Here is a 23,726-nt window from a genome sequence, read left to right as displayed (position 1 = left end):
AGGTTAAGAACAGTTTCAGGTTAAGAACGGACCTCTGGAACGAATTAAGTACTTAACCCGAGGTACCACTGTATCATCATCTCTGTCGCCCACCCTCATCTCTGAGAACCCCTCAGATACCAGAACTGGCTCCCTCTGACCCAGGATTTATGGTCCGTGTTGTTTTCTCCGGAACTGGATTATTGGAATCGTAGAACAGAATAGTAGAATCACAAGAGTTAAAAGGGACCCGGTGGGGTCATCTAGTCCAACCCGCATTCTGCTCTGACCCACCCGCTTTACTCTCTTTCTCGACAGAGCTCCACGGCCGCACCCAGTCCTGTGATGGGAAATGTGGCCCCCGGGGATGGAATGGCACCCAGTCCGATGATGTCTGGCTTTTTCCAGGTAACGCTTGCGGGGTCTCAGGTCTGAGCCGGCAAAGCTCCTTTCTCTTTATTATAATAATAATAATAATAATAATAATAATAATAATAATAATAATTTATTTCTATCTGGCCCTCCCCAGCCGAAGCCGGGCTCAGGGCGGCTAACAACAATAACATTGGATTCTTATCTCATTATACATGACTAAGCCATTTTTCACCTTCTCACCCCTTGCCTTTTCCTGTAAGACCTATTGCAGTCGTTAAGAGTCGTCAACAGGCTCATCTCAGCTATCTGCCAATCTCCCATTCCCACCACCCTTCTGAGTAATACCCCTCCCCACCTTCTCACTATATAGAAGGATCTGGCAACTTCTGTTTCAGTGTATCTGAAGAAGTGTGCATGCACACGAAAGCTCATACCAAGAACTAACTTTGTTGGTCTTTAAGGTGCTACTGGAAGGAATTTTTTTTTATTTTAACAATAAAACAATACAACATTCTAAAATCACTTCATTATAAAATTAATTCAAATCAAATTGATGGCAACCATTGGGCTAGAGTTCTGTGAAGATTGCCAAAGGAGGGAGTCAGGCTGTGCCCTGGCTAAAAGCCTGGTGGTCAAGTCCCGCAGGGCCCTAGTCTTTTGTGGCAGAGCGTTCCACCAGATTGGGGCCACAGCCGAAAAAGCCCTGGCTCTGGTTGAGGCCAGCCTAACCTCTCTGTGGCCTGGGACCTCCAAGATGTTTTTGTTTGAAGATGCGTAAGTTCCTCTGTGGGACATACCAGGAGAGGCGGTCCCGTAGGATTTTCTCTCCTGGAATGGAACCTCCAGCTGCAGGAACAGTCTACCATCAGACCTCGGCCCGACAGGGAGAACCTGTGAATTAGATGGTGCCTTGCTTGTGGAATTTCCTGGGGCGGGAAGGTGTGGGGCATATGTAAATTATGTGGGGAGGGTGACGGCCAGAGTATGTGGGGGGGGGGGACAGGAGAGGGAAATACGGAGGCAGAGAGAAGCTCTTATCTTCCCTGGTGTGTGTGAACCAACAGCTCCCCCTAGCGGAATCCCATTCGACTCCGTTTCCTACGACTGGGATTCATAAACCTTGCTGCTTCTGACCTCGGAAGCCAAGCGAAGCCGTTGCGGCAGCGATAGCCCTCAATCACTCTCTACTGTTCCCATCAATTTGGCCGGCTCTCTTTCGAAGCCGTCCGGTTTGGCGGCCATCCTTGTCTCTTGTGGCAGGGAGTTCCACAGGCTGCTGGAAGAAGTCCTGTCTATCCCCCCGTCCTGGATCCTCATGGTCAGCTCTGGCGGTCTGAGAGAGGGAGGGAAAAAACCTTCCATTTCCCCGTGCCGTTCATTGTTTTACAAACTTAAAACAAGTCCCAATTTTTTTCAGCAGGGGAGCCGTTCACCATCCCTCAGACCTTGTGGGGGGCCGGACTATATTTTTTTCGGGGGGAGAATGAACGAATTCCTATGCCCCACAAATAACCCAGAGATGCATTTTAAATAAAAGCACACATTCTACTCATGTAAAAACACGCTGATTCCCAGACCATCCGCAGGCCGGATTTAGAAGGCGATTGGGCCAGATCCGGCCCCCGGGCCTTAGTTTGCCTACCCCTGGTCCCAAACCCTGCAACCTTCCCTCTTAGTAGACCTCCATCTCCTGCTTTTATCACTCGGATTGCCCTTTTTCCTAACGTTTGCCAACCCTACAATATCCTTTTTTAGCTAAGGCGACCAGAGCACTCCCGATTCCAGCCGCACCATCAATTTATCTAACGGTATTACGACGCCGGCAGCTTTTATTTTCAGTTCCTTCCCGAATGAGCCCTTCTGGACTTTCTGATCACTGTACCCCAACCTTCCCCCCACGTGGGGGGCACCTTCCATTTTTGCTCATCAGCTGTGGGAAAATGGCATTTTTGGGGGGTGAGGACGGGGGGCTGGAGCCATGGCCTAGGGGTCCTTTCCCCCATAACTCTGTTTCTGTTTCCCTCTGTGCCCCACAAGGGACCTCCAGGCTCCCAGCAGCCCCCCCAGGGTTCGCCACATCACCCCAGTGCCGCGATGATGGGGCTGCAAAGCCAGGTGAGACCACAGAGCCATTCTGCTGTGACATTTCTGCATTCTCACTCTATAAAGATTCCAACATTGTGGGGGGTTGGACTGGATGACCTCCGGGTGTCCCCTTCCCACTCGACGATTAGACGTCACTTGCAAATCCTACCCCCCTTTTTTGTAACACTGGGGGTGACCCATGGAATAATAATAATAATAATAATAATAATAATAATAATAATAATAATAATAATAATAATAATAATTTATTATTTATACCCCGCCCATCTGGCTGAGTCTCCCCAGCCACTCTGGGCGGCTCCCAATCAAGTGTTAAAAACAATACAGCATTAAATATTAAAAACTTCCCTAAACAGGGCTGCCTTCAGATGTCTTTTAAAAAGAAGATAGCAGCTTATTTCCTTCACATCTGAAGGGGGGGGTGTTCCACAGGGCGGGTGCCACCACCGAGAAGGCCCTCTGCCTGGTTCCCTGGAACCTCACTTCTCGCAATGAGGGAACCGCCAGAAGGCCCTCGGCGCTGGACCTCTGTGTCCGAGCTGAACGATGGTGGTGGAGACGCTCCTTCAGGTATACAGGACTGAGGCCGTTTAGGGCTTTCAAGGTCAGCACCAACACTTTGAATTGTGCTCGGAAACGTACTGGGAGCCAATCCAGATCTCTCAGGACCGGTGTTATGTGGTCCTGGCGGCCGCTCCCAGTCCCCAGTCTAGCTGCCGCATTCTGGATTAGTTGTAGTTTCCGGGTCACCTTCAAAGGCAGCCCCACGTAGAGCGCATTGCAATAGTCCAAGCGGGAGATAACTAGAGCATGCACCACTCTGGCGAGACAGTCTGTGGGCAGGTAGGAATTGCAGAATTGTCCAACCTCCCGCATTGGAGGAATTTCCTCCTGAAAGATAGAGGCGTCAGAGATGGGTTTAGGGTAGCGGCTGCTGAAATTTGAGAGCCCCAAGCCCACCACTGGGGGTGTATGTGTGCCTGCATTTTTTTTAAAGTTTGGTGGGGGCTGTGCTTCTGCCCCACACTCTTGCCAGGGACTGCTTGGCTCTCACTTGTGGGGTGCCTCAGGGTTCCGTCCTCTCCCCCACACTTTTCAACATCTACATGCAGCCGCTGGGAGAGATCATCAGGGGGTTTGGGCTGGGTATCCATCAGTATGCGGATGATACCCAGCTCTACCTCTCTTTCAAATCAGAACCAGTGAAGGCGGTGAAGGTCCTGTGTGAGTGTCTGGAGGCAGTTGGAGGATGGATGGTGGTTAACAGATTGAGGCTGAATCCTGACAAGACAGAAGTACTGTTTTGGGGGGACAGGGGGCGGGCAGGTGTGGAGGGCTTCCTGGTCCTGAATGGGGCAACTGTGCCCCTGAAGGACCAGGTGCGCAGCCTGGGAGTCATTCTGGACTCACAGCTGTCCATGGAGGCACAGGTCAAATCTGTGTCCAGGGCGGCTGTCTACCAGCTCCATCTGGTACGCAGGATGAGACCCTCCCTGCCCACAGACTGTCTCGCCAGAGTGGTGCATGCTCTAGTTATCTCTCACTTGGACTACTGCAATGCGCTCCACGTAGGGCTACCTTGGAAGGTGACCCAGAAACGACAACTAATCCAGAATGCAGCAGCCAGACTGGTGACTGGGAGCGGCTGCCGAGACCACATAACACCTGTCTTGAAAGACCTACATTGACTCCCAGTACGTTTCCGAACACAATTCAAAGTGTTGGTGCTGACCTTTAAAGCCCTAAATGGCCCAGTATACCTGAAGGAGCGTCTCCACCCCCATCGTTCTGCCCGGACGCTGAGGTCCAGCACCGAGGGCCTTCTGGCGGTTCCCTCTTTGCGAGAAGCCAAGTTACAGCGAACCAGGCAAATCGGAAGCGATGCACTCAAAACGGAGCACGTTCAGCTTCCGAAAAATGTTCGCAAACTGGAATTCTTACTTCCGGGTTTGCAATGTTCGGGTTCCAAGTTTTTCGAGAACTAAGCTGTTCAGAAACCAAGGTACCACTGTATAGAAGCAGGAGTGGCAGAGAGGAGCTGGCCAAAAGTCACAGCTGTCTCCCACACTTGCTGTGACGAACTCCCCTCCTCCTCTTATCTCCCAAGAACCAGGAGAGGCGTGAAAAGGGCGTAGGACAGGTTGGCTGCCCGCCGGCACAGTCTCCGATTGCTTGCGAAAACCCTGGAGAGGAGGGGACTCAAGACTGCTGCGGGGAGGTGGGAAGCTTTTGGCAACTTGATTCCCATGGAAGAATAGCTCTCTGCTCATTAGGCCTGGCACTCGGCCAAGTCTGTTCAGATCGCTTTTCTTGCTAAGGGAGAGCTAACTAGTGTGATTTACAGCCGACTTACTCTTTGACTCTGTGTCTCCCGCAGCCGTTCATGTCTCCACGCTTCCCAGCCGGACTGCGGCCTTCGCTGCGGATGCCAAGCCAGGTGAGACCACCCACCAAAGGGCACGCACCCAGTCCGTAGGGTTGTTGTTGTTTAGTTGTGTCCGACTCTTCATGACCCCCTGGACCAGAGCACGCCAGGCACTCCTGTCTTCCACTGCCTCCCGCAGTTTGGTCAAACTCATGCTGGTAGCTTCGAGAACACTGTCCCACCATCTCGTCCTCTGCCCTCCCCTTCTCCTTGGGCCCTCCATCTTTCCCATCATCAGGGTCTTTTCCAGGGAGTCTTCTCTTCTCCTGAGGTGGCCAAAGTCTTGGAGCCTCAGCTTCAGGATCTGTCCTTCCCGTGAGCACTCAGGGTTGATTTCCTTCTGAATGGAGAGGTTGGATCTTCTTGCAGTCCATGGGACTCTCAAGAGTCTCCTCCAGCACCAGAATTCAAAAGCATCCATTCTTCGGCAATCTGGGGCAGCATCTGCAAAACTTTTCCTTCGGGTACTGGCGGAAACGATCTCCCTGGCCAATGGCGCTGTGGGGTTTTTTTTAACACGGCAACCCCGGGGTTGTCTTCAACAGAGAGGCAGTGCGGTTTAGTGGTTAGAGTGCCGGCCTAGGATCCAGCAGAGACCAGGGTTCAAAACACACACACCCAATTCGTCCAGGAAGCTGACTTGGAGACCAGTCATTGTCTCTCAGCTTAGCCCACCTCGCAAGACTGTAGTTGGAATTCAGTGAAGGGGGCAGTTTCTTGAAGGAGTGAGATAGAAATGTAGACCTGCTGGAACGAAAGCTAAGTTAGCCATGCCCGTTGACTTTAATAATAATAATAATAGTAGTAGTAGTAGTAGTAGTAGTAGTAGTAGTAGTAATAATACAGTGATGCCTCGCAAGATGAAATTAATCCGTTCCACGAGTCTCTTCGTCTTGCGGTTTTTTCGTCTTGCGAAGCACGGCTATTAGCGGCTTAGCGGCTATTAGCGGCTTAGCGGCTTTAAGAAAAAGGAAACAAAATCGCAAGAACTCGCAAGACATTTCGTCTTGCAAAGCAAGCCCATAGGGAAATTCGTCTTGCGGAACGACTCAAAAAATGGAAAACTCTTTCGTCTTGCGCGTTTTTCGTCTTGCGAGGCATTCGTCTTGCGAGGTACCACTGTAATAATAATAATAATTTATTATTTATACCCCAACCCAACTGGCTGAGTTTCCCTAGCCACTCTGGGCCGCTCCCAATCAAGTGTTAAAAATAGTACAGCATTAAATATTAAAATATTAAAAACTTCCCTGAACTTCTCTTTCAATGTGTCTACTCTGAGTAGGACCAGCATTGGGAAACCACCACCCTCCTTTCCCAAAACAACACCCCAACAATTTGCCTGGTTGCGTCCCACCTCTGGACAAATGGAATATTTCATTTCCTAGACCTGACAACTCATTTTTTATTTTCACATTATCCCCACTTGCCTTTCTGATATATCTTCTTCCATCTCCCCCTCCTTTTATTTTCTTTCTGAATATATCATTTGTCCTTCATGTACAGTGGTGCCTCGCAAGACGAAATTAATTCGTTCTGCGAGTTTTTTCGTCTTGCGGATTTTTCGTCTTGCCAAGCACGGTTTCCCAAAGTCTTTGAAATCACCAAAGTCTTCAAAAACCTCAAAAAAGGCTACCACACCGCGTGCTATGAGTTGCTCCTCGAAGTCACCCTGGGTATTAACAGTTTTAAGAAAAAGGAAACAAACTTGCAAGACGTTTTCGTTTTTCGTCTTGCGAAGCAAGCCCATAGGGAAATTCGTCTTGCGAAGCAACTCAAAAAACGAAAAACTCTTTCGTCTTGCGAGTTTTTCATCTTGCGAGGCATTCGTCTTGCGAGGTACCACTGTATGTTGAACATCTGGGTGCTGTTGCCCATGAGATTTTCGGATCTCACCCAGGCTAGCTTAATCTGTTTTCATTTAAACTTTTTGAAAGTTTAGTTTATCGCTGTTAATGTTTCCTGTTGAGAATTTTATTGTCTCTTTTTTGGGGGGGGTAAACTGCTTTGCGGGTGTCGTTCTTGTTTTAACAACCAGGTGATATATAAATTTTATGAAACGAAATCAATCAATAAAAATACATCTCTGTATCATGTCAGGTATCCCATCATGGAGGATAGATAAGGTGATTCTTAACCCAGCCATCTATCCAATCGATCTAGTTTGTAAAATTTATATACCGTGTGTGTGTGTGTTTGGGGAAACCCAACAACCTTAGGGACGCGGGTGGCGCTGTGGGTTAAACCACAGAGCCTAGGACTTGCCGATCGGAAGGTCGACGGTTCGAATCCCCGCGACGGGGTGAGCTCCCGTTGCTCGGTCCCTGCTCCTGCCAACCTAGCAGTTCGAAAGCACGTCAAAGTGCAAGTAGATAAATAGGTACCGCTCCGGCGGGAAGGTAAACGGCGTTTCCGTGCACTGCTCTGGTTCGCCAGAAGCGGCTTAGTCACGCTGGCCACATGACCCGGAAGCTGTATGCCGGCTCCCTCAGCCAATAAAGCGAGATGAGCACCGCAACCCCAGAGTCGGTCACGACTGGACCTAATGGTCAGGGGTCCCTTTACCTTTAACAACCTTAAAGAGATTTACGAAAGGAAAAATGCAATGAAATTGTCAGATCAAAAGCAAAACAAAAACCAACAGCACACGGTTAAAAACAAGTATTTAAAACATTTTTTAAAAACCAGAAGATTGGAAAATGTTTATTGAATATGCGGGTGAAAACTCTGTACGTTTGAAAACGTTGGCCGCACTAAGATAAATTAAACAGTGTAAATAAGTTTTGATGGATGTAACCATGGGTCACCGAATGGATTACTTTGAGCAAAATATGCAGGGGTTTGTGTAAAATGAACCATGGGAAGAGAAGAAGGGAAGTCGTTGATATTTTAAGGTTGTTTAAATGAACGTCAATGTAAAACAGAAAAAAATTAATAAAAAATATACATTAAAAAAGCACATCAAGCAGAAAGCTATATGGTTAGGCTCTTACTTGCTGTGATGGACAATTTCCCTGGACAATTTTTTTGTGCAAAATTAAATAAAATGCGGGGGGGGGGGGGAATAAAAACATATAAAACATTTTTTTAAAAAACCAAACAAAATCAAGACTAATTAAGACCCATGTCGACCTTGTACGTGGCATTGCCTAAACAAAGATGTGTGTAGCAGACGCCAAAAGAAAAACAGCAACGGCCTGGGGTCAAGTGGCAGGGAGTTCCAAAGTTGAAGACAGGTTTATGTGCTCAGATTCATTGCTCTTGCATTTCCTCCAATAGCAACCGGGGGGCGTGCCTGGACCCCAGCCTCCCATGTCCAGCGCGATGGACCCCGGGTCATGGGTGCAAGGTGAGTTGTGGGGTCGGGGGGCGACGAAGTTCGCCTGGCAAATGGCTGGGGGGCTGTGGAAGAAGCTGGTTTTTGTCCCCAAGTCAGGCTCAGCGCAGTTGGCCTCCCCCTGTCCCCAACTTCCTGGGGGGTGGTGGCATTCCAGGGTTTTGCACAAAAGATCCTCTGCAGAAGACGTTTGCTTTCTGTATGCCAAGCAAGATTCGGCACCCTCACTTCAAAAACAGACCCAATATTTGTTAAAGGTAAAGGGACCCCTGACCATTAGGTCCAGTCGTGACCGACTCTGGGGTTGCGGCGCTCATCTCGCTTTACTGGCCGAGGAGATGTGGAAGCTGTTTGTAGAATTCGTACGGTCATACCTTGGGTTATGGGACGCAGGTGGCGCTATGGGTTAAACCACAGAGCCTAGGACTTGCCGATCAGAAGGTCAGCGGTTCGAATCCCCGCGATGGGATGAGCTCCCATTGCTCGCTCCCTGCTCCTGCCAACCTAGCAGTTCCAAAGCACGTCAAAGTTCAAGTAGATAAATAGGTACCACTCTGGTGGGAAGGTAAACGGCATTTCCGTGCGCTGCTCTGGTTCGCCAGAAGCGGCGTAGTCCTGCTGGCCACATGACCCGGAAGCTGTACGCCGGCTCCCTCGGCCAGTAAAGCGAGATGAGCGCCGCAACCCCAGAGTCGGCCACAACTGGACCTAATGGCCCGGGGTCCCTTTACCTTTACCTCGGGTTACAGACGCTTCGGGTTGCGCGATTTCGGGTTGTGCACAGAAGTACTGGAACAGGTTATTTCCGGGTTTTGGCACTTGCTCATGCACAGAAGCACTAAATTGCGCTTTGCACATGCGCAGAAGTGCCGAGTCGCAACCTGCGCATGCGCAGACACAGCGCTGCGGGTTGCAGACATGAATCCTGCACGGATCACATCCGCAACCCGAACATCTGCTGTACTGTTAAAATAGAAAGGGGTCAAACCATCACAGGAGGTGTTGGAATTTTGGGAGGTTGGATAGTTACAATGGACTGGTCTCAGGGGTGTGGGTTGAACAATTTTATTCTTGTTTATCTCTGATAATTACATTGTTGAAATAAAATAACAATAACAACAACAACAATAACAATAACAACAATAATAATAGAAAACAAATACCAAAAAAACCCCAAGCTTACGGATCTCATGAGGTTAGCAAGCCGGTTCTATGTCACTGCCTTAAGCGCGTTCTTGTTCTTTCTCTTCTCTTCTCCTCACCAGGGCACCCCTCCGTGGGTCCAATGCAGCGCATGAGCCCCCCACGTGGCCTGACAGGGATGGCCCCACAGGTGAGCGCCCCCAAACTGACGCCCGGGGTCACCAAAAGCCCAGAATTTGCATTGAGGTTCCTGCGTCCCTTCGAAGGTGTTGCAGTCTGGTTGGGTGCAGAGGGACGGTCCTAGGAACCATATTGGGGGACCCTCCCCCCAAAGGGAAGGAGGCGCAGAGGCCGGGGATTGGTGGTGGGATGCCGACGAGTGGTTAGAGGGAGAAGACTGGGAGGAGGAGGTGTCAGAAGCTAGAGAGGCAACAGGGCTTAGTGAGCGGGGAGAGTCTGTGCCAGAGAGCAGTTCAGAACTGGAGGCTGAAGCAGCAGAGGAGGGTGGCCAAGGGAACAGAGATGAAGAGTCCCGGGTGTCTTCTTCTGCTGCAACCAGCTGCCCTCCCTTCTGGTTGAACCAGGAGCATAGCTGTCAACTTACAGATTTGAAAATAAGGGACCAGCAGCCTCGAAAATAAGGGATCAGCAGTCAAAATAAGGGATTTTGGCTTAGCTTATACAGAAATCCGCCACTCCTGGAGCGATGCTGCTTTTGCTGCCACTGACTGCGTTTTGCAGGGGGTTGGACTGGATGATCCTAAGGGTCTACAACTCCCACCAAAGAAGAGTGGCAGACAAAACTGATGAACGACGTCCAGATGGCAAAGCTTACAGGCAGAATTAGAAACCAGGAAGAGGACCTCTTTAATAAAGAATGGGGAAAGTTTATCATTTAGTTGAAAAGCTATTGTCAAGAGTTACATACATTGGTAGGATGGACAGAAAACTTGAACTACGGGTGGACAAATGATTTATAAAAATAGAGTTAGGAAAGGGATGCAGAGGGGGAAATCGCTACATTAAGATGCTGCACTGGTTGGAAGGGATGCTAAGCAGCACGTCGGGGCTGTCGTCGTCCTGGCGTGAGGAGTTCCATTGGCCCTTCCCCGCCTGAGGGGGAGGGAGAGAGACTCTCGCCCATGCCGCCCGTGAGCCCTGCATGAGGTGGTTGCGGCGCCGCCGCAGCTTAGTCATGCTGGCCACATGACCCGGAAGCTGTACGCCGGCTCCCTCGGCCAATAAAGTGAGATGAGCGCCGCAACCCCAGAGTCGGCCATGACTGGACCTGATGGTCAGGGGTCCCTTTACCCTTTACCTTTATGTCCTCTTAATTTTGAAGTCAATTTCAGCATAGTCCCATCAGTTCCGTAAGCCATTCCTCCTCCGTTGGTAACCTTTCCGCTTCTGTGCGTAGATAGTTCTGGCTGCTGTTGTCCTGTACATAAATAAACTCAGCTTCCTGGAACCTCTGTCCAAATTATTCCTAGTAAAAAGGCTTCGGGTATTGGGGGGGTGGAGATTGCCAATTTAAACACCCTTTTCCATTCATTATATATCATTTCCCGAAAGCCCTTCACCTTGTCATGGGAATACACCTCTTTTCTCACCCTCCAGAGTTACGGTGCTGTGATGAGACCCCCACATGGATCCTTCGCTGGTCCTGGCATGCCGGCGATGAGCACGTGAGGAACCTCTGGGTTGCTTTCCTTTTTGGGGAGGGGGTAGACAGCTGGAAACTGGAAGCTCCTGCAGCCAATCGGAAGCCCCAGCGGACATTCGGGTTCCAAATAATGTTTGCAAACCAGAACACTCACATCCGGGTTTGCAGTGTTCAGGAGCCGAAACGTCCGAGTTCCAAGGCATTTGGGACCCAAGGCACGACTGTATAATAAATACCGTATTTTTTGCACCATAACACTCACTTTTTTCCTCCTAGAAAGTAAGGGGAAATGTCTGTGCGTGTTATGGAGCGAATGCCTGCGGGTGGCGGGGGGGGAATCTGCTGCAGTCGTGAGCAGAGGATCCATGGTTCCCCTTCCTTCCCTCCTCCGTGGTTACAAAGCATGGATCCACATGGATTCTCAGGATTTTTGCATTGGGCTACTCCAAACTGTCAGATCACATGTCTGTGGCCACAGCATGAACCACAAAAATCATATATCCACTATTTCGTTTAGAATTTTTTTCTTCTTGTTTTCCTTCTCTAAAAACTACGTGCGTGTTATGGTCTGGTGCGTGTTATAGAGCGAAAAATACGGTAAATATTCAGGCTGGCATTGCAACAGTTGGTCAAGGCTCAGGTGGCCTGGAGTGGCTTCTATCGGCTTCGGCTGGTGGCCCAGCTATGTCCCTATCTGGACAGGGATAGCCTAACTACTGTTGTCTATGCTCTGGTAACCTCAAGGTTAGATTACTGCAATGCGTTCTACGTAGGGCTGCTTCTGAAGACGGTTCGGAAACTTCAGCCGGTGCAGAATTCAGCGGCCGGCTCACTCACTGGGTGGCAAGACAGTTTGAGCACATTGCACTGATCCTGGCCCGACTGCACTGGCTACCAAAATGGTCAAAGGCCTGGAAACGATGCCTTATGAGGAACGGCTAAGGGAGCTGGGCATGTTTAGCCTGGAGAAGAGGGAGGTTAAGGGGTGATATGATAGCCATGTTCAAATATATAAAAGGATGTCACATAGAGGAGGGAGAAAGGTGGTTTTCTGCTGCTCCAGAGAAGCGGACACGGAGCAATGGATCCAAACTACAAGAAAGAAGATTCCACCTAAACATTAGGAAGAACTTCCTGACAGTAAGAGCTGTTTGACAGTGGAATTTGCTGCCAAGGAGTGTGGTGGAGTCTCCTCCTTTGGAGGTCTTTAAGCAGAGGCTTGACAACCATATGTCAGGAGTGCTCTGATGGTGTTTCCTGCTTGGCAGGGGGTTGGACTCGATGGCCCTTGCGGTCTCTTCCAACTCTATGATTCTAGGATTCTAATTAGTTTCCGGGCCCAGTTCAAAGTGCTGGTTCTGACCTATAAAGCCTTAAATGACTCAGGACCGCAATACCTCAGGGACCGCCTCTTTCCTTTCGAACCAGGCTTTTAGTTCGTCTGATTGACATCCTATGCCCTTTTAAAATGTGGGGGGTTTTTTGTGGGGAGGGGGCTGTTGGGTTGTTTTTATTTTTATTATATGGGACGCGGGTGGCGCTGTGGGTTAAACCACAGAGCCTAGGACTTGCCGATCAGAAGGTCGGCGGTTTGAATCCCCGCGACAGTGTGAGCTCCCGTTGCTCAGTCCCTGCTCCTGCCAACGTAGCAGTTCGAAAGCACGTCAAACTGCAAGGAGATAAATAGGTACCACTCCAGCGGGAAGGTAAACAGCGTTTCCATGCGCTGCTCTGGTTCGCCAGAAGCGGCTTAGTCCTGCTGGTCACATGACCCGGAAGCTGTACGCCGGCTCCCTCGGCCAGTAAAGTGAGATGAGCGCCGCAACCCCAGACTTGGTCACAACTGGACCTAATGGTCAGGGGTCCCTTTACCTTTATTCTATTCAAAGCGGCTTGCAGACTGCAATAGAACATCGCAATGCAGCCTAAATGCAGGGTCGGATGCTCTGAACAAGCCCAGAAACAGTCCAAAGTCCAAAGTGCTTCCGAAATATGGCTAAAATGATCAATAGAATATATCAATGTACATATTTTCTCTCTCTTCTTTTTTGCAGAGGTCCTGGAGTGCGAAGCCCCTGGCCGAATATGAATGCAAACTCGGTAACCTTTTTAAAAAAAAATTAAAAACCCTCCCCTGCCATAAAATTCTGAACTGCAGGATTCGTCCACTCTACTTGAACCCCACTTCCTAAGACCTCATCAATGTGATTTCTCCTTACAGAGAAAGGCTTCTTTATATGTTAAACGGAGCCCTCATGCCTGCTCTCTCCACGGATATGTATATGGGTGTTTGCGCGAAAACTGTACTCTAGCCAGATGCACAAATATAGGGCAGGGGACACCTGGCTTGCTAGCAGTATATGTCAAAATAAAAAAATTCCTTCCAGTAGCACCTTAAAGACCAACTAAGTTAGTTCTTGGTATGAGCTTTCGTGTGCATGCACACTTCTTCAGATACACTGAAACAGAAGTTGCCAGACCCTTCTATATAGTGAGAAGGTGGGGAGGGGTATTACTCAGAAGGGTGGTGGGAATGGGAGATTGGCAGATAGCTGAGATGAGCCTGTTGACGACTCTTAACGACTGTAATAGGTCTTACAGGAAAAGGTCTGAACAAAGACATTGGATTCTTATCTCATTATACATGACTAAGCCATTTCTCACCTTCTCACCCCTTGCCTTTTCCTGTAAGACCTATTGCAGTCGTTAAGAGTCGTCAACAGGCTCATCTCAGCTATCTGCCAATCTCCCATTCCCACCAACCTTCTGAGTAATACCCCTCCCCACCTTCTCACTATATAGAAGGATCTGGCAACTTCTGTTTCAGTGTATCTGAAGAAGTGTGCATGCACACGAAAGCTCATACCAAGAACTAACTTAGTTGGTCTTTAAGGTGCTACTGGAAGGATTTTTTTTATTTTGACTATGGCAGACCAACACGGCTACCTATCTGTAGCAGTATATGTGAAAAGGATGTAAGAGGTCTTGGTGGACCACAAACTTAACGTGAGCCCGACGTGTGATGCAGCAGCAAAAAAAGCGAATGCTATTCTAGGCTGCATTCACACAAGCCTAGTGTCTAGAATCAGGTCAGAAAACTTTTTCAGCAGGGGGCCGGTCCACTGTCCCTCAGACCTTGTGGGGGGGCGGGGCGGATTATATTTTGGGGGGGGAAAGGATAATGAATGAATTCCTATGCCCCACAAATAACCCAGAGGTGCCTTTTAAATAAAAGCACACATTCTACTCATGTGAAAACACCAGGCAGGCCCCACAAATAACCCAGAGATGCATTTTAAATCAAAGGACACGTTCTACTCATGTAAAAACACACTGATTCCCAGACCGTCCGCAGGGCAGATTTAGAAGACGATTGGGCCAGATCCAGCCCCCGGGCCTTAGTTCCCCTATCCATGGTCTAGATCGGGGTTGGCAACTTAAGGCCCGGGGTTCTACATCAAGGGAAGTCATAGTCCTCCTCTAGTCTGCCTTGGTCAGACCACATCTGGAATACTGTGTCCAGTTCTGGGCACCCCAATTTAAGAAGGATATTGACAACCTGGAAGGTGGGCAGAGGAGGGAGCTGGGCATGTTTAGCCTGGAGAAGAGGAGGTTAAGGGGTGATATGATAGCCATGTTCAAATATATAAAAGGATGTCACATAGAGGAGGGAGAAAGGTTGTTTTCTGCTGCTCCAGAGAAGCGGACACGGAGCAATGGATCCAAATTACAAGAAAGAAGATTCCACCTAAACATTAGGAAGAACTTCCTGACAGTAAGAGCTGTTTGACAGTGGAATTTGCTGCCAAGGAGTGTGGTGAAGTCTCCTCCTTTGGAGGTCTTTAAGCAGAGGCTTGACAACCATATGTCAGGAGTGCTCTGATGGTGTTTCCTGCTTGGCAGGGGGTTGGACTCGATGGCCCTTGTGTTCTCTTCCAACTCTATGATTCTATGAGGGCAACCAAGATGATCAAGGCTTTGGAAACCAAGCCTGATGAGGAACGGTTGAAGGAGCTGGGAATGTTTAAGCCTGGAAAAGAGGAGACTGAGAGGAGATATGATAGCCATCTTCAAAAATCTAAAGGGAGAGGGAGCGATTTTATTTTCTGTTGCACCAGAGGGCAGGATAAGTGATGGCTTCAGTGCCTGAACTCCTATTACAGTGGTACCTCGGGTAACATACGCTTCAGGTTACAGACTCCGCTATCCCAGAAATAATACCTCAGGTTAAGAACTTTGCTTCCGGATGAGAACAGAAATCGTGCTCCAACGGCGCGGCAGCAGCGGGAGGCCCCATCAGCTAAAGTGGTGCTTCAGGGTTAAGAACAGTTTCAGGTTAAGAACGGACCTCCGAAACGAATTAAGTACTTAACCCGAGGTGCCACTGTACATCCCTCTCTGTCTGGTTTCTTTCAGGTCCCGTATTCCTCCTCGTCTCCAGGCAGCTATGGGGTGAGTTTCCCATGGGGCGGAGTGAGAATCTGGGGGCACCGACCCCTCGTACAAGGGGTGTTCGAGTTTCGGGGCTGGGCGAGTCTCTTTGGGGAGGCCAACCGGTGGAGAGATCTCATGAAAACACTTCTGGGTTTCTGTTTATCTTCTAGACCCAGCCGAACGCCACCGTCCTGTCTCTCTCTGCTTCCCCACAGGGCCCCCCTGGTGGTGGGGGGCCCCCTGGCACCCCCCTCCTGCCCAGCCCTGGAGGTGAGTGCTTTTTACACAGCCCAGAAGGAAAGGTGGTCAGTTCATTTACTTCTTCTCAGTGCAGTCGTACCTCGAAAGTCGAACGGAATCCATTCCAGAAGCCTGTTCGACTTCCAAAGTGTTCAGAAACCGAGGCACGGCTTCCGATTGGCTGCAGGAAACTCCTGCAGCCAATTGGAAGCGCCGTCAGCCGTTCGGGTTTTTGTTTTTGTTTTTTGTGGGAGGTTTTGGATGAAAAAATTCTTTATTGAAATTCATTAACGTCATTACAGATTTTACTTCACACATACACATACTATATATATATATATATATATACAGTGGTGCCCCGCAAGACGAATGCCTCGCAAGACGGAAAACCCGCTAGACAAAAGGGTTTTCCGTTTTGGAGGTGCTTCACAAAACGAATTTCCTATGGGCTTGCTTCGCAAGACGACAATGCCTTGCGAGTTCCTGCGGGGGTTTTTTCTCTCCCCCCCCCTTTTTCTAAGCCGCTAAGCCGCTTATCAGCTGATCCGATCAGCAGATAAGCCGCTAAAAGCCGCTAATAGCGCTAATCCGCTAATCCGTCAATGGGCTTGCTTCGCAAGACGAAAAAACCGCTAGACGAAGAGAATCACAGAAGAGATTCTTTTCGTCTTGCGAGGCACCACTGTATAACAAGACTCATTCGATATCTGCCAGGAAACATTTATCAACACTGTACCCTTTGAGACAGGGGACGTTGGTGGCGCTGTGGGTTAAACCACAGAGCCTAGGGCTTGCCAATCAGAAGGTCGGCGGTTCGAATCCCCGTGACGGGGTGAGCTCCCGTTGCTCGGTCCCTGCTCCTGCCAACCTAGCAGTTCGAAAGCATGTCACAGTGCAAGGAGATAAATAGGTACCACTCCGGCGGGAAGGTAAACGGCGTTTCCGTGCGCTGCTCTGGTTCGCCAGAAGTGGCTTAGTCCTGCTGGCCACATGACCCGGAAGCTGTACACCAGCTCCCTCGGCCAGTAAAGCGAGATGAGCGCCGCAACCCCAGAGTCGGCCACGACTGGACCTAATGGTCAGGGGTCCCTTTACCTTACCCTTTGAAATTTGAGGTTGAGTTTAAGAGCCCTACAGGGTTGTCTCATCTCGCCCCCTTCTCTCCCCAGACTCCACCAACTCCAGTGAAAGCATGTACCTGATGAATCCCATCGGACCCCCCGGAAGTCGGCTCAGCGTAAGTACCTATCGAACACAACCTCAGTATGGCTTGGACCCAGGCTGTCCACATATGAACACCTGCCTGGGTGCTGAAATCCCTTTGTCACGGTCTGGTCTATGGGCGATCGAAGTCCCGGCTGAGGATGTCGGGACCGGGGGCAAGATGGCGGGGTGGGAGCAGGAACGAGAGTCCAGAAGCCAGGGGTCCGAGGGTCAGGAAGAAGGGAGTCACAAAGTCAAGGGTCAAGGAGTCCGGAAGTCAAGGGTCCGAGGGTCAAGGAGCAAGGAGTCAGGAGGTCAAGGGTCCGAGGGTCAAGGAGTCACAAAGTCAAGGGTCCGAGGGTCAAGGAGTCACGAAGTCAAGGGTCCGAGGTTTGAGGAGCAAGGAGTCACGAAGTCAAGGGTCTGAGGGTCAAGGAGCAAGGAGTCACAAAGTCAAGGGTCTGAGGGTCAAGGAGCAAGGAGTCACAAAGTCAAGGGTCAAGGAGCAAGGAGTCACGAAGTCAAGGGTCCGAGGGTCAAGGAGCAAGGAGTCAGGAAGTCAAGAGTCCGAGGAGCAAGGAGTCAGGAAGTCAAGGGTCCGAGGGTCGAGGAGCAAGGAGTCACAAAGTCAAGGGTCTGAGGGTCAAGGAGCAAGGAGTCACGAAGTCACTAACTCTTTCTCCACCCCCACCCAACTTCTCCCACCCCATACACCCTGTCCCTCTCCCTGCCTTCCCCCTCCCCATTTTTAGTTCTCCATGGGGCTGAGCCCCGAAGGCGCGATGCCCGGAATGAACGCAATGGAGCCACAACACATGAACGGATCTTTGGGTGGGTTTAAGAACCGCCTGTCCTGCTCACGGATTCTTCATGCTGTAGCGTTTGGTTTAATAATCCGAGAAAGGCTTACAAAAAAAGAGAAAAAACCCAAAAAACCAACTAGTCCTCATTAGAGTCTCCTATTATAGCTGTTAAACTTTGCTGATTCAACATAGTCCGTAGGTTCCTCCGTCTCTCGACTCCTTAAGTACAAAATCCGAATAGTTCCCCGTCTCTCCAGTTACGATTCCATCCTGGGAAGAAGAGATGGGGGGTGGGGGGTCTTGCCTGTGGGGCAGACTTTTGACCACTGTGAGAATAGGGTGCTGATGGCCTGTTGGCCTACTCCATCAAATCTCTTCTCACGGTTCTTAGGACCTTTGAGGTGTCACAAGTCATTTTGGACTCACAGCTGTCCATGGAGGCGCAGGCCAGTTCTGTGTCCAGGGCAGCTGTCTCCCAGCTCCGTCTGGTACGCAGGATGAGACCCTCCCTGCTCACAGACTGCCTCACCAGAGTGGTGCATGCTCTGGTTATCTCCCGCTTGGACTACTGCCAAGCGCTCTCCGTGGGGCTGCCTTTGAAGGTGACCCGGAAACTACAACTAATCCAGAATGCGGCAGCTAGACTGGGGACTGGGGACGGCTGCTGAGACCACATAACACCAGTCCTGAAAGACCTACATTGGCTCCCAGGACATTTCCGAGCACAATTCAAAGCATTGCTGCTGACCTTGAAAGCCCTAAATGGCCCAGTATCCCTGAAGGAGCGTCTCCACCCCCATTGTTCAGCCCAGACACTGAGGTCCAGCTCCAAGGGTCTTCTGGCGGTTCCCTCCCTGCGAGAAGTGAGGTTACAGGGAACCAGGCAGAGGGCCTTCTCGGTGGTGGCACCCGCCCTGTGGAACGCCCTCCCGTCAAATGTCAAGGAAATAAACAACTATCTGGCTTTCAGAAGACATCTGAAGGCAGCCCTGTTTAGGGAAGTTTTTAATGACTGATCTTTTATCGTGTTTTTAATATTCTGTTGGGAGCTGCCCAGAGTGACGGGGGAAACCAAGCCAGATGGTTGGGGATATAAATAAATTATTATTGTTGTTATTATTATTATTATTATTATTATTATTATTATTATTATTATTTACGCCCAAGCCCCTTCCAACAGGGTCTGGAACGAGGTCAAATGTTTCATTCCAACTGCCTCCTTGTTTCATCCACAGGTCCTGGTGAAATGGAACCCATGTCAAAGGTGAGATTTTGCATGGGGCTGCCCTGGGGGAGGGGAGGGCAGGAGGGCCTAGCGGTTAGGGTCTGTTTAATTGGAGGGGGTACTGTCGGGGATTTGTCTCAGCCGGGGGGTCTCTCCAAGGGCGATTCTGCTCTGCATGCAAAACATCCCCTAGGACGTTTCTTTATTTAAATCAGTCCTGAGGACCAGAAACTTGCTTTATTTTTAAGGGCAGGGGCGTGGCTCTTGGGCTTGCCGACCAGGTGGCCGGCGGTTCGAATCCCCGCAACGGGGTGAGCTCCCGTTGCTCGGTCCCTGCTCCTGCCCACCTGGCAGTTCGAAAGCACATCAAAGTGCAAGTAGATAAATAGGTACCACTCTGGTGGGAAGGTAAACGGCGTTTCCGTGCGCTGCTCTGGTTCGCCAGAAGCGGCTTAGTCCTGCTGGCCACATGACCCGGAAGCTGTAAGCCGGCTCCCTTGGCCGGTAAAGCGAGATGAGCGCCGCAACGCCAGAGTTGGCCACGACTGGACTTTACTGTCAGGGGTCCTTTTAAGCCCTACATATCCGGAATGGAGTCCCTAAGATGGCTGGACGGCACCCTATACGCCTCCTTCCAGCAACTCCTGCATCCCAGCCAAACGTCTTGCTCTGCTTTCCTTCGGACCCCCATCTTTGAGGCCGAGATGGGGGTCTTGTCATCTGGGCAGCCCAAGACCTCCAGACCCACTGCTAGGCTCATCCCCCAGAAGGTCGCTTCAGTGCTGCTAACGCAGCAATCTGGGTTCACCCCCGGAGGCGCACTCCATTGGCCCTCCAGACAGGTCTATTCCAGCATCCTATGGGCTAGAAACTTGAATTTTCAAAACAACAAATTGTTGAGGTTTTCCCTGGGAGCTGGGTTCTGCTGGCTGAGGTAGTTCTGTCGGTCAAGCACGAGGACCCTTGACCTCAGGGTCGTGGATTCAAGCCCCACATCGGGCGGAAGATCCCTGCATTGCAGGGGGCTGAATTAGATGGCACTTATGGCCCCTTCTATGTATGGGACGCGGGTGGCGCTGTGGGTTAAACCACAGAGCCTAGGACTTGCCGATCAGAAGGTTGGCGGTTCGAATCCCCGCGACGGGGTGAGCGCCCGTTGCTCGGTCCCTCCTCCTGCCCACCTAGCAGTTCAAAAGCACCTCAAAGTGCAAGTAGATAAATAGGTACCACTCTGGCGGGAAGGTAAACGGCGTTTCCGTGCGCTGCTCTGGTTCGCCAGAAGTGGCTTAGTCCTGCTGGCCACATGACGCGGAAGCTGTACGCCGGCTCCCTCACAGCCAATAAAGCGAGATGAGCGCCGCAACCCCAGAGTCGGCCACGACTGGACCTAACGGTCAAGGGTCCCTTTACAATTTTACGATGAACGGAATTAACCCCCCTTTTCTCACTCCTGGTTCCCAAGGCTTCCCCCAGCAGCCTGCCGCCTTTGAGCAATCCTCCTGGCACCCCACGGAACGACGGCGAGATGGGCGCCGGATTCCTCAACCCGTTCCAGAGCGAGAGCGCCCGGTCCTGCGTGGAGCGACGCCCGCGGCGGGGGCGAGGTTCCCGCGGGTCTCGGGGTCCGCGTGGGGGCCGGGGCGCCCCGTGGCCAGGCAGGACCGGCCCGGCCACTCCCAACGCCGACGACACCATCTCCTACTGGAAACAGGGGCAGCTGTCCGAGTTGTGACCCCGGGGGGCAGCGGCCCCCCAATGTCTCTCGCTACGGACCGACGCCACTGGTCCCCAAACATTTCCCTAGCATCCGCCTCCTTTGATACAACCTGGACTGACCGCCGTGGAGACAAAACGGTGAGGTCCTTTCAAAGAATAATAATTTAATAAACTCTTCCCCATCTCCGCTGCCTATCCCAACTCGGAACTGCTGATCCAAACACATTTAGAGATCGACTTTGGTCGTCCCCATCTCTCAGACGCTCTCCATGGGGGACCTACGATGGGGCAGGGTGGACTGCCGCCTTCTCCCCACCTCCCGGCTTTTTCGGACTTCACAGCCCCTCGAAGACACCAGGAGCACCCGGGGTACTTGGGGGGCGCTAGGCAACCCCCCCCAAAAAAAATGCTGCAGAGAAGGATTGTCTTTTGGGGAGAGGGGCGGCGTAGGGGCTGGGATTCTATATTGGGGATTTGAGTTGGGGGCATGGTTTGTAAACGGGGCGGAAGAGGAGCAGCGTTTGTGGGGGGGGGGCAGGCTCGCGGGAACCCTGCTTTTGCACCTCCCTCGAGTGTTTTCTCTGGGCTGGAATCACACCCTCGCACTCGGACCGCCTCCCCGATGGAAGATGAGACGGTTTCTTGTGCATATCGTAATATGGCCTGCTCTACAGAGGCGAAATTCGCATCCGTGGCCCTGCCCACTTTTTTGCCTCCAGCCCCCAGAGGGGGGGGGGAAGTAGCCTCTGGTCAAGAAACCCACGCCAAACCCCGATTTAATACTGGTTCAGAGCAGGCCTTGCGTCTTTTTAAATGTGTGTGGTTTTTTGGTTTTGCAAGACATGATTCGTTGTTTCGTGGGGGGGAATCCCCACATTTCCCCCCTTCCCTCTCTTCTCACCCCCCCCCAAAAAAACCAGAATCTTGGATTATTTTTTTAAAGCTGGCGAAATTCCTGTAGCGGCCAGGAGGGCGGCGCTCTTTTGCAGGGTTTTTTATTTACCTCTCTGCATCCCAATTTATTAAAACTTCCCACCTGCTTCCGTCAGCCAAGAGCAGCGATCATCAACCTCGATTCCTCCACTCTGCAAAGATGTGACTACAAATCCCATCAGCGCCAGTTGGCTCAGTCAGTGGCCAGGAATGATGGGAGCTGTGTTCCAGCTGCATCTGGGGACGCCGCCCCCCCATTTTTTTTTGAAGAATGCTGGACTAGAGGAGTGGTAGTTGTGGGCCTTTAAGAAAAGGGGGGGTGTCCACAGAAACTGTTGCTCCGCCCACATTTGGCATTTGGCTCCGCCCCAGAACTGGCATGAGGTCACTCAGAGGCTGGAAAAATCATTCCTTTCCCTTCCTATATAAATTCCCAGTGGCATCATTATTATTTTTTAATGCACGTTCGCTGCCACTAAATTGCTCCTAAACTTTTGATAAAGGAGATTTCATGGTCCATTCCAGATCGACGATTCTATATGCAAAATGGGGAAAACATGCCAGATTACCCGCTCCCCCCTTCTGTTTAAACTTTATATTTTTAAAACAATCTGCTTTTGCTACGGAACGTCATGCAATTTGTAAAAAGAATTGAATTCAGAACGGGGGGTGGGGAACGAGAGAGCAAGATTCGTCTGGGCCGGTTGACATTACCTTATTATTAATTATTATTATTATTGCAAAGGGGGGGGTATCTTTGGGATGGGGTAGAAATTCCTTGCCTCGCCCCCAAAACCTGGGTGGTTTCTTTCGTCGCTGTAAATAGAACTTACCGTTTTTTGGAAAGCCGCTTCAATTTTTTTAAAAAGTCGCCGACAAGGAGGGAAAAAATAATAGAAAACCTTGCATCAATAAATGTTAAACTTGGATTTTTTTAAAGAAAAAACAATGGGGGAGGAATTGTGTGTGTTCTTTTTGCAAAGCAAGAGTCTACAGAGTTGGTAAGGGAACACCAGGGGTCATCTAGTCCACACCCCCCCCCAAAAAAATACAGGAATGATGTTTCATTTAGGTACATTTTTGGGGGGTCCCACCGGATTCCCGGCCCCCCAACAGCACCCCTCCAGATTCCCCACACCCTATTTCCCTGGGTGCTCACACGCAAACAGCCCCCGCTTATCCTGGTCCTAGCAGGTAAGAGAGGGCTATTCGCCCCTTTATGTTTAGCTTTGTAGCAGCTTGCTAGTTCAACAGGTGCAGCTTTTTCCCCCACCTGCCACAAACACACTGTGGCCTTAGCAACGGTTGCTACATGGGAAGAGAGACTACAAGAGACTACTTGCATATCCCGAGTCTTCATACCGTATTTTTCGCTCCATAAGACACACTTTTTTCCTCCTAAAAAGTAAGGGGAAATGTCTGTGCGTCTTATGGAGCGAATGCGTGGTTCCTGGAGCCGAATTGCCCAGGGGCAAAAAGCAGATTGTGCTTTTATTTTTTTGAAAGAGGGAAATGGGTGTTGAAACAAAGCCGCTGATTGGCAAGCAATCGGGAGGGAGATAAGGGAGGCTAGAGATAAAGGAGGCTGCCTGGGAGGGAGGGAGGTAAAGACAGGGAACTTGCAAGGAGAGGAGACAGGAAGACTAAAGCAATAAGGAGAGGAGAGAAATTAGAAGAAAAGGAGGAGCAAAAAACTGCTCCAGCTAAGGAAAAGACACTACGGCAAACAAGAAGGAAGGGGGTGTTGAAAGGAAGTTGCTGATCGGTAAGCGATCAGGAGGGAGATAAGGGACTCTAGAGATAAAGGAGGCTGCCTGGGGGGGTAGGTAAAAGCCCATGGATCCTCAGGAATTTTGAATTGGGTCACCCCAAATTCACCTTCAGATCACACAGCATGTCCATGGCTACAGCCTGCACCAAAAAAACCACACACCCACTGTTGCGTGGGGCCGCAATGACGCAAAAACGTGGTTACAAAGCACAGATCCAGATGGATCCTCAGGATTTTTTGCATTGGGCTACCCCAAACTCACCATCAAATCATGTCTGTGGCCACAAAAATCATAGATCCGCTGTCTTGCGAGTTCCTGCGGGGTTTTTTTTCCTTTCCCCCCCTTTTCCCCAAGCTGCTAAGCCGCTTATCA

At 50.5% G+C, this 23,726-nt stretch overlaps 1 protein-coding gene across 1 annotated transcript in view; it reads left to right on the top strand.

The window, feature by feature from the left end:
- Nucleotides 1-22,528, top strand: part of SSBP4 (single stranded DNA binding protein 4) — a 40,341-nt gene extending 17,813 nt beyond the window's left edge. Inside the window, exons 5-17 of the mRNA XM_083483982.1 lie at nucleotides 298-387; nucleotides 2,392-2,469; nucleotides 4,838-4,897; nucleotides 8,165-8,234; nucleotides 9,488-9,555; nucleotides 10,983-11,050; nucleotides 13,083-13,128; nucleotides 15,445-15,480; nucleotides 15,633-15,732; nucleotides 16,872-16,939; nucleotides 17,658-17,736; nucleotides 18,944-18,972; nucleotides 20,396-22,528. Of these exons, the coding sequence (XP_083340108.1) occupies nucleotides 298-387; nucleotides 2,392-2,469; nucleotides 4,838-4,897; nucleotides 8,165-8,234; nucleotides 9,488-9,555; nucleotides 10,983-11,050; nucleotides 13,083-13,128; nucleotides 15,445-15,480; nucleotides 15,633-15,732; nucleotides 16,872-16,939; nucleotides 17,658-17,736; nucleotides 18,944-18,972; nucleotides 20,396-20,665 (1,062 nt within the window). The 3' untranslated portion in view covers nucleotides 20,666-22,528. The remainder of the gene's footprint in view (nucleotides 1-297; nucleotides 388-2,391; nucleotides 2,470-4,837; nucleotides 4,898-8,164; nucleotides 8,235-9,487; nucleotides 9,556-10,982; nucleotides 11,051-13,082; nucleotides 13,129-15,444; nucleotides 15,481-15,632; nucleotides 15,733-16,871; nucleotides 16,940-17,657; nucleotides 17,737-18,943; nucleotides 18,973-20,395) is intronic.
- The last annotated feature ends 1,198 nt before the right edge of the window (nucleotides 22,529-23,726 follow it).

Source organism: Podarcis liolepis, assembly GCF_965112155.1.
Source record: "Podarcis liolepis genome assembly, chromosome: 18".
In the NCBI taxonomy this organism is placed as follows: Eukaryota; Metazoa; Chordata; class Lepidosauria; order Squamata; family Lacertidae; genus Podarcis; species Podarcis liolepis.
The sequence above is the reverse complement of the archived record's forward strand: the minus strand, read 5'-3'. Positions and strand labels throughout refer to the sequence as shown.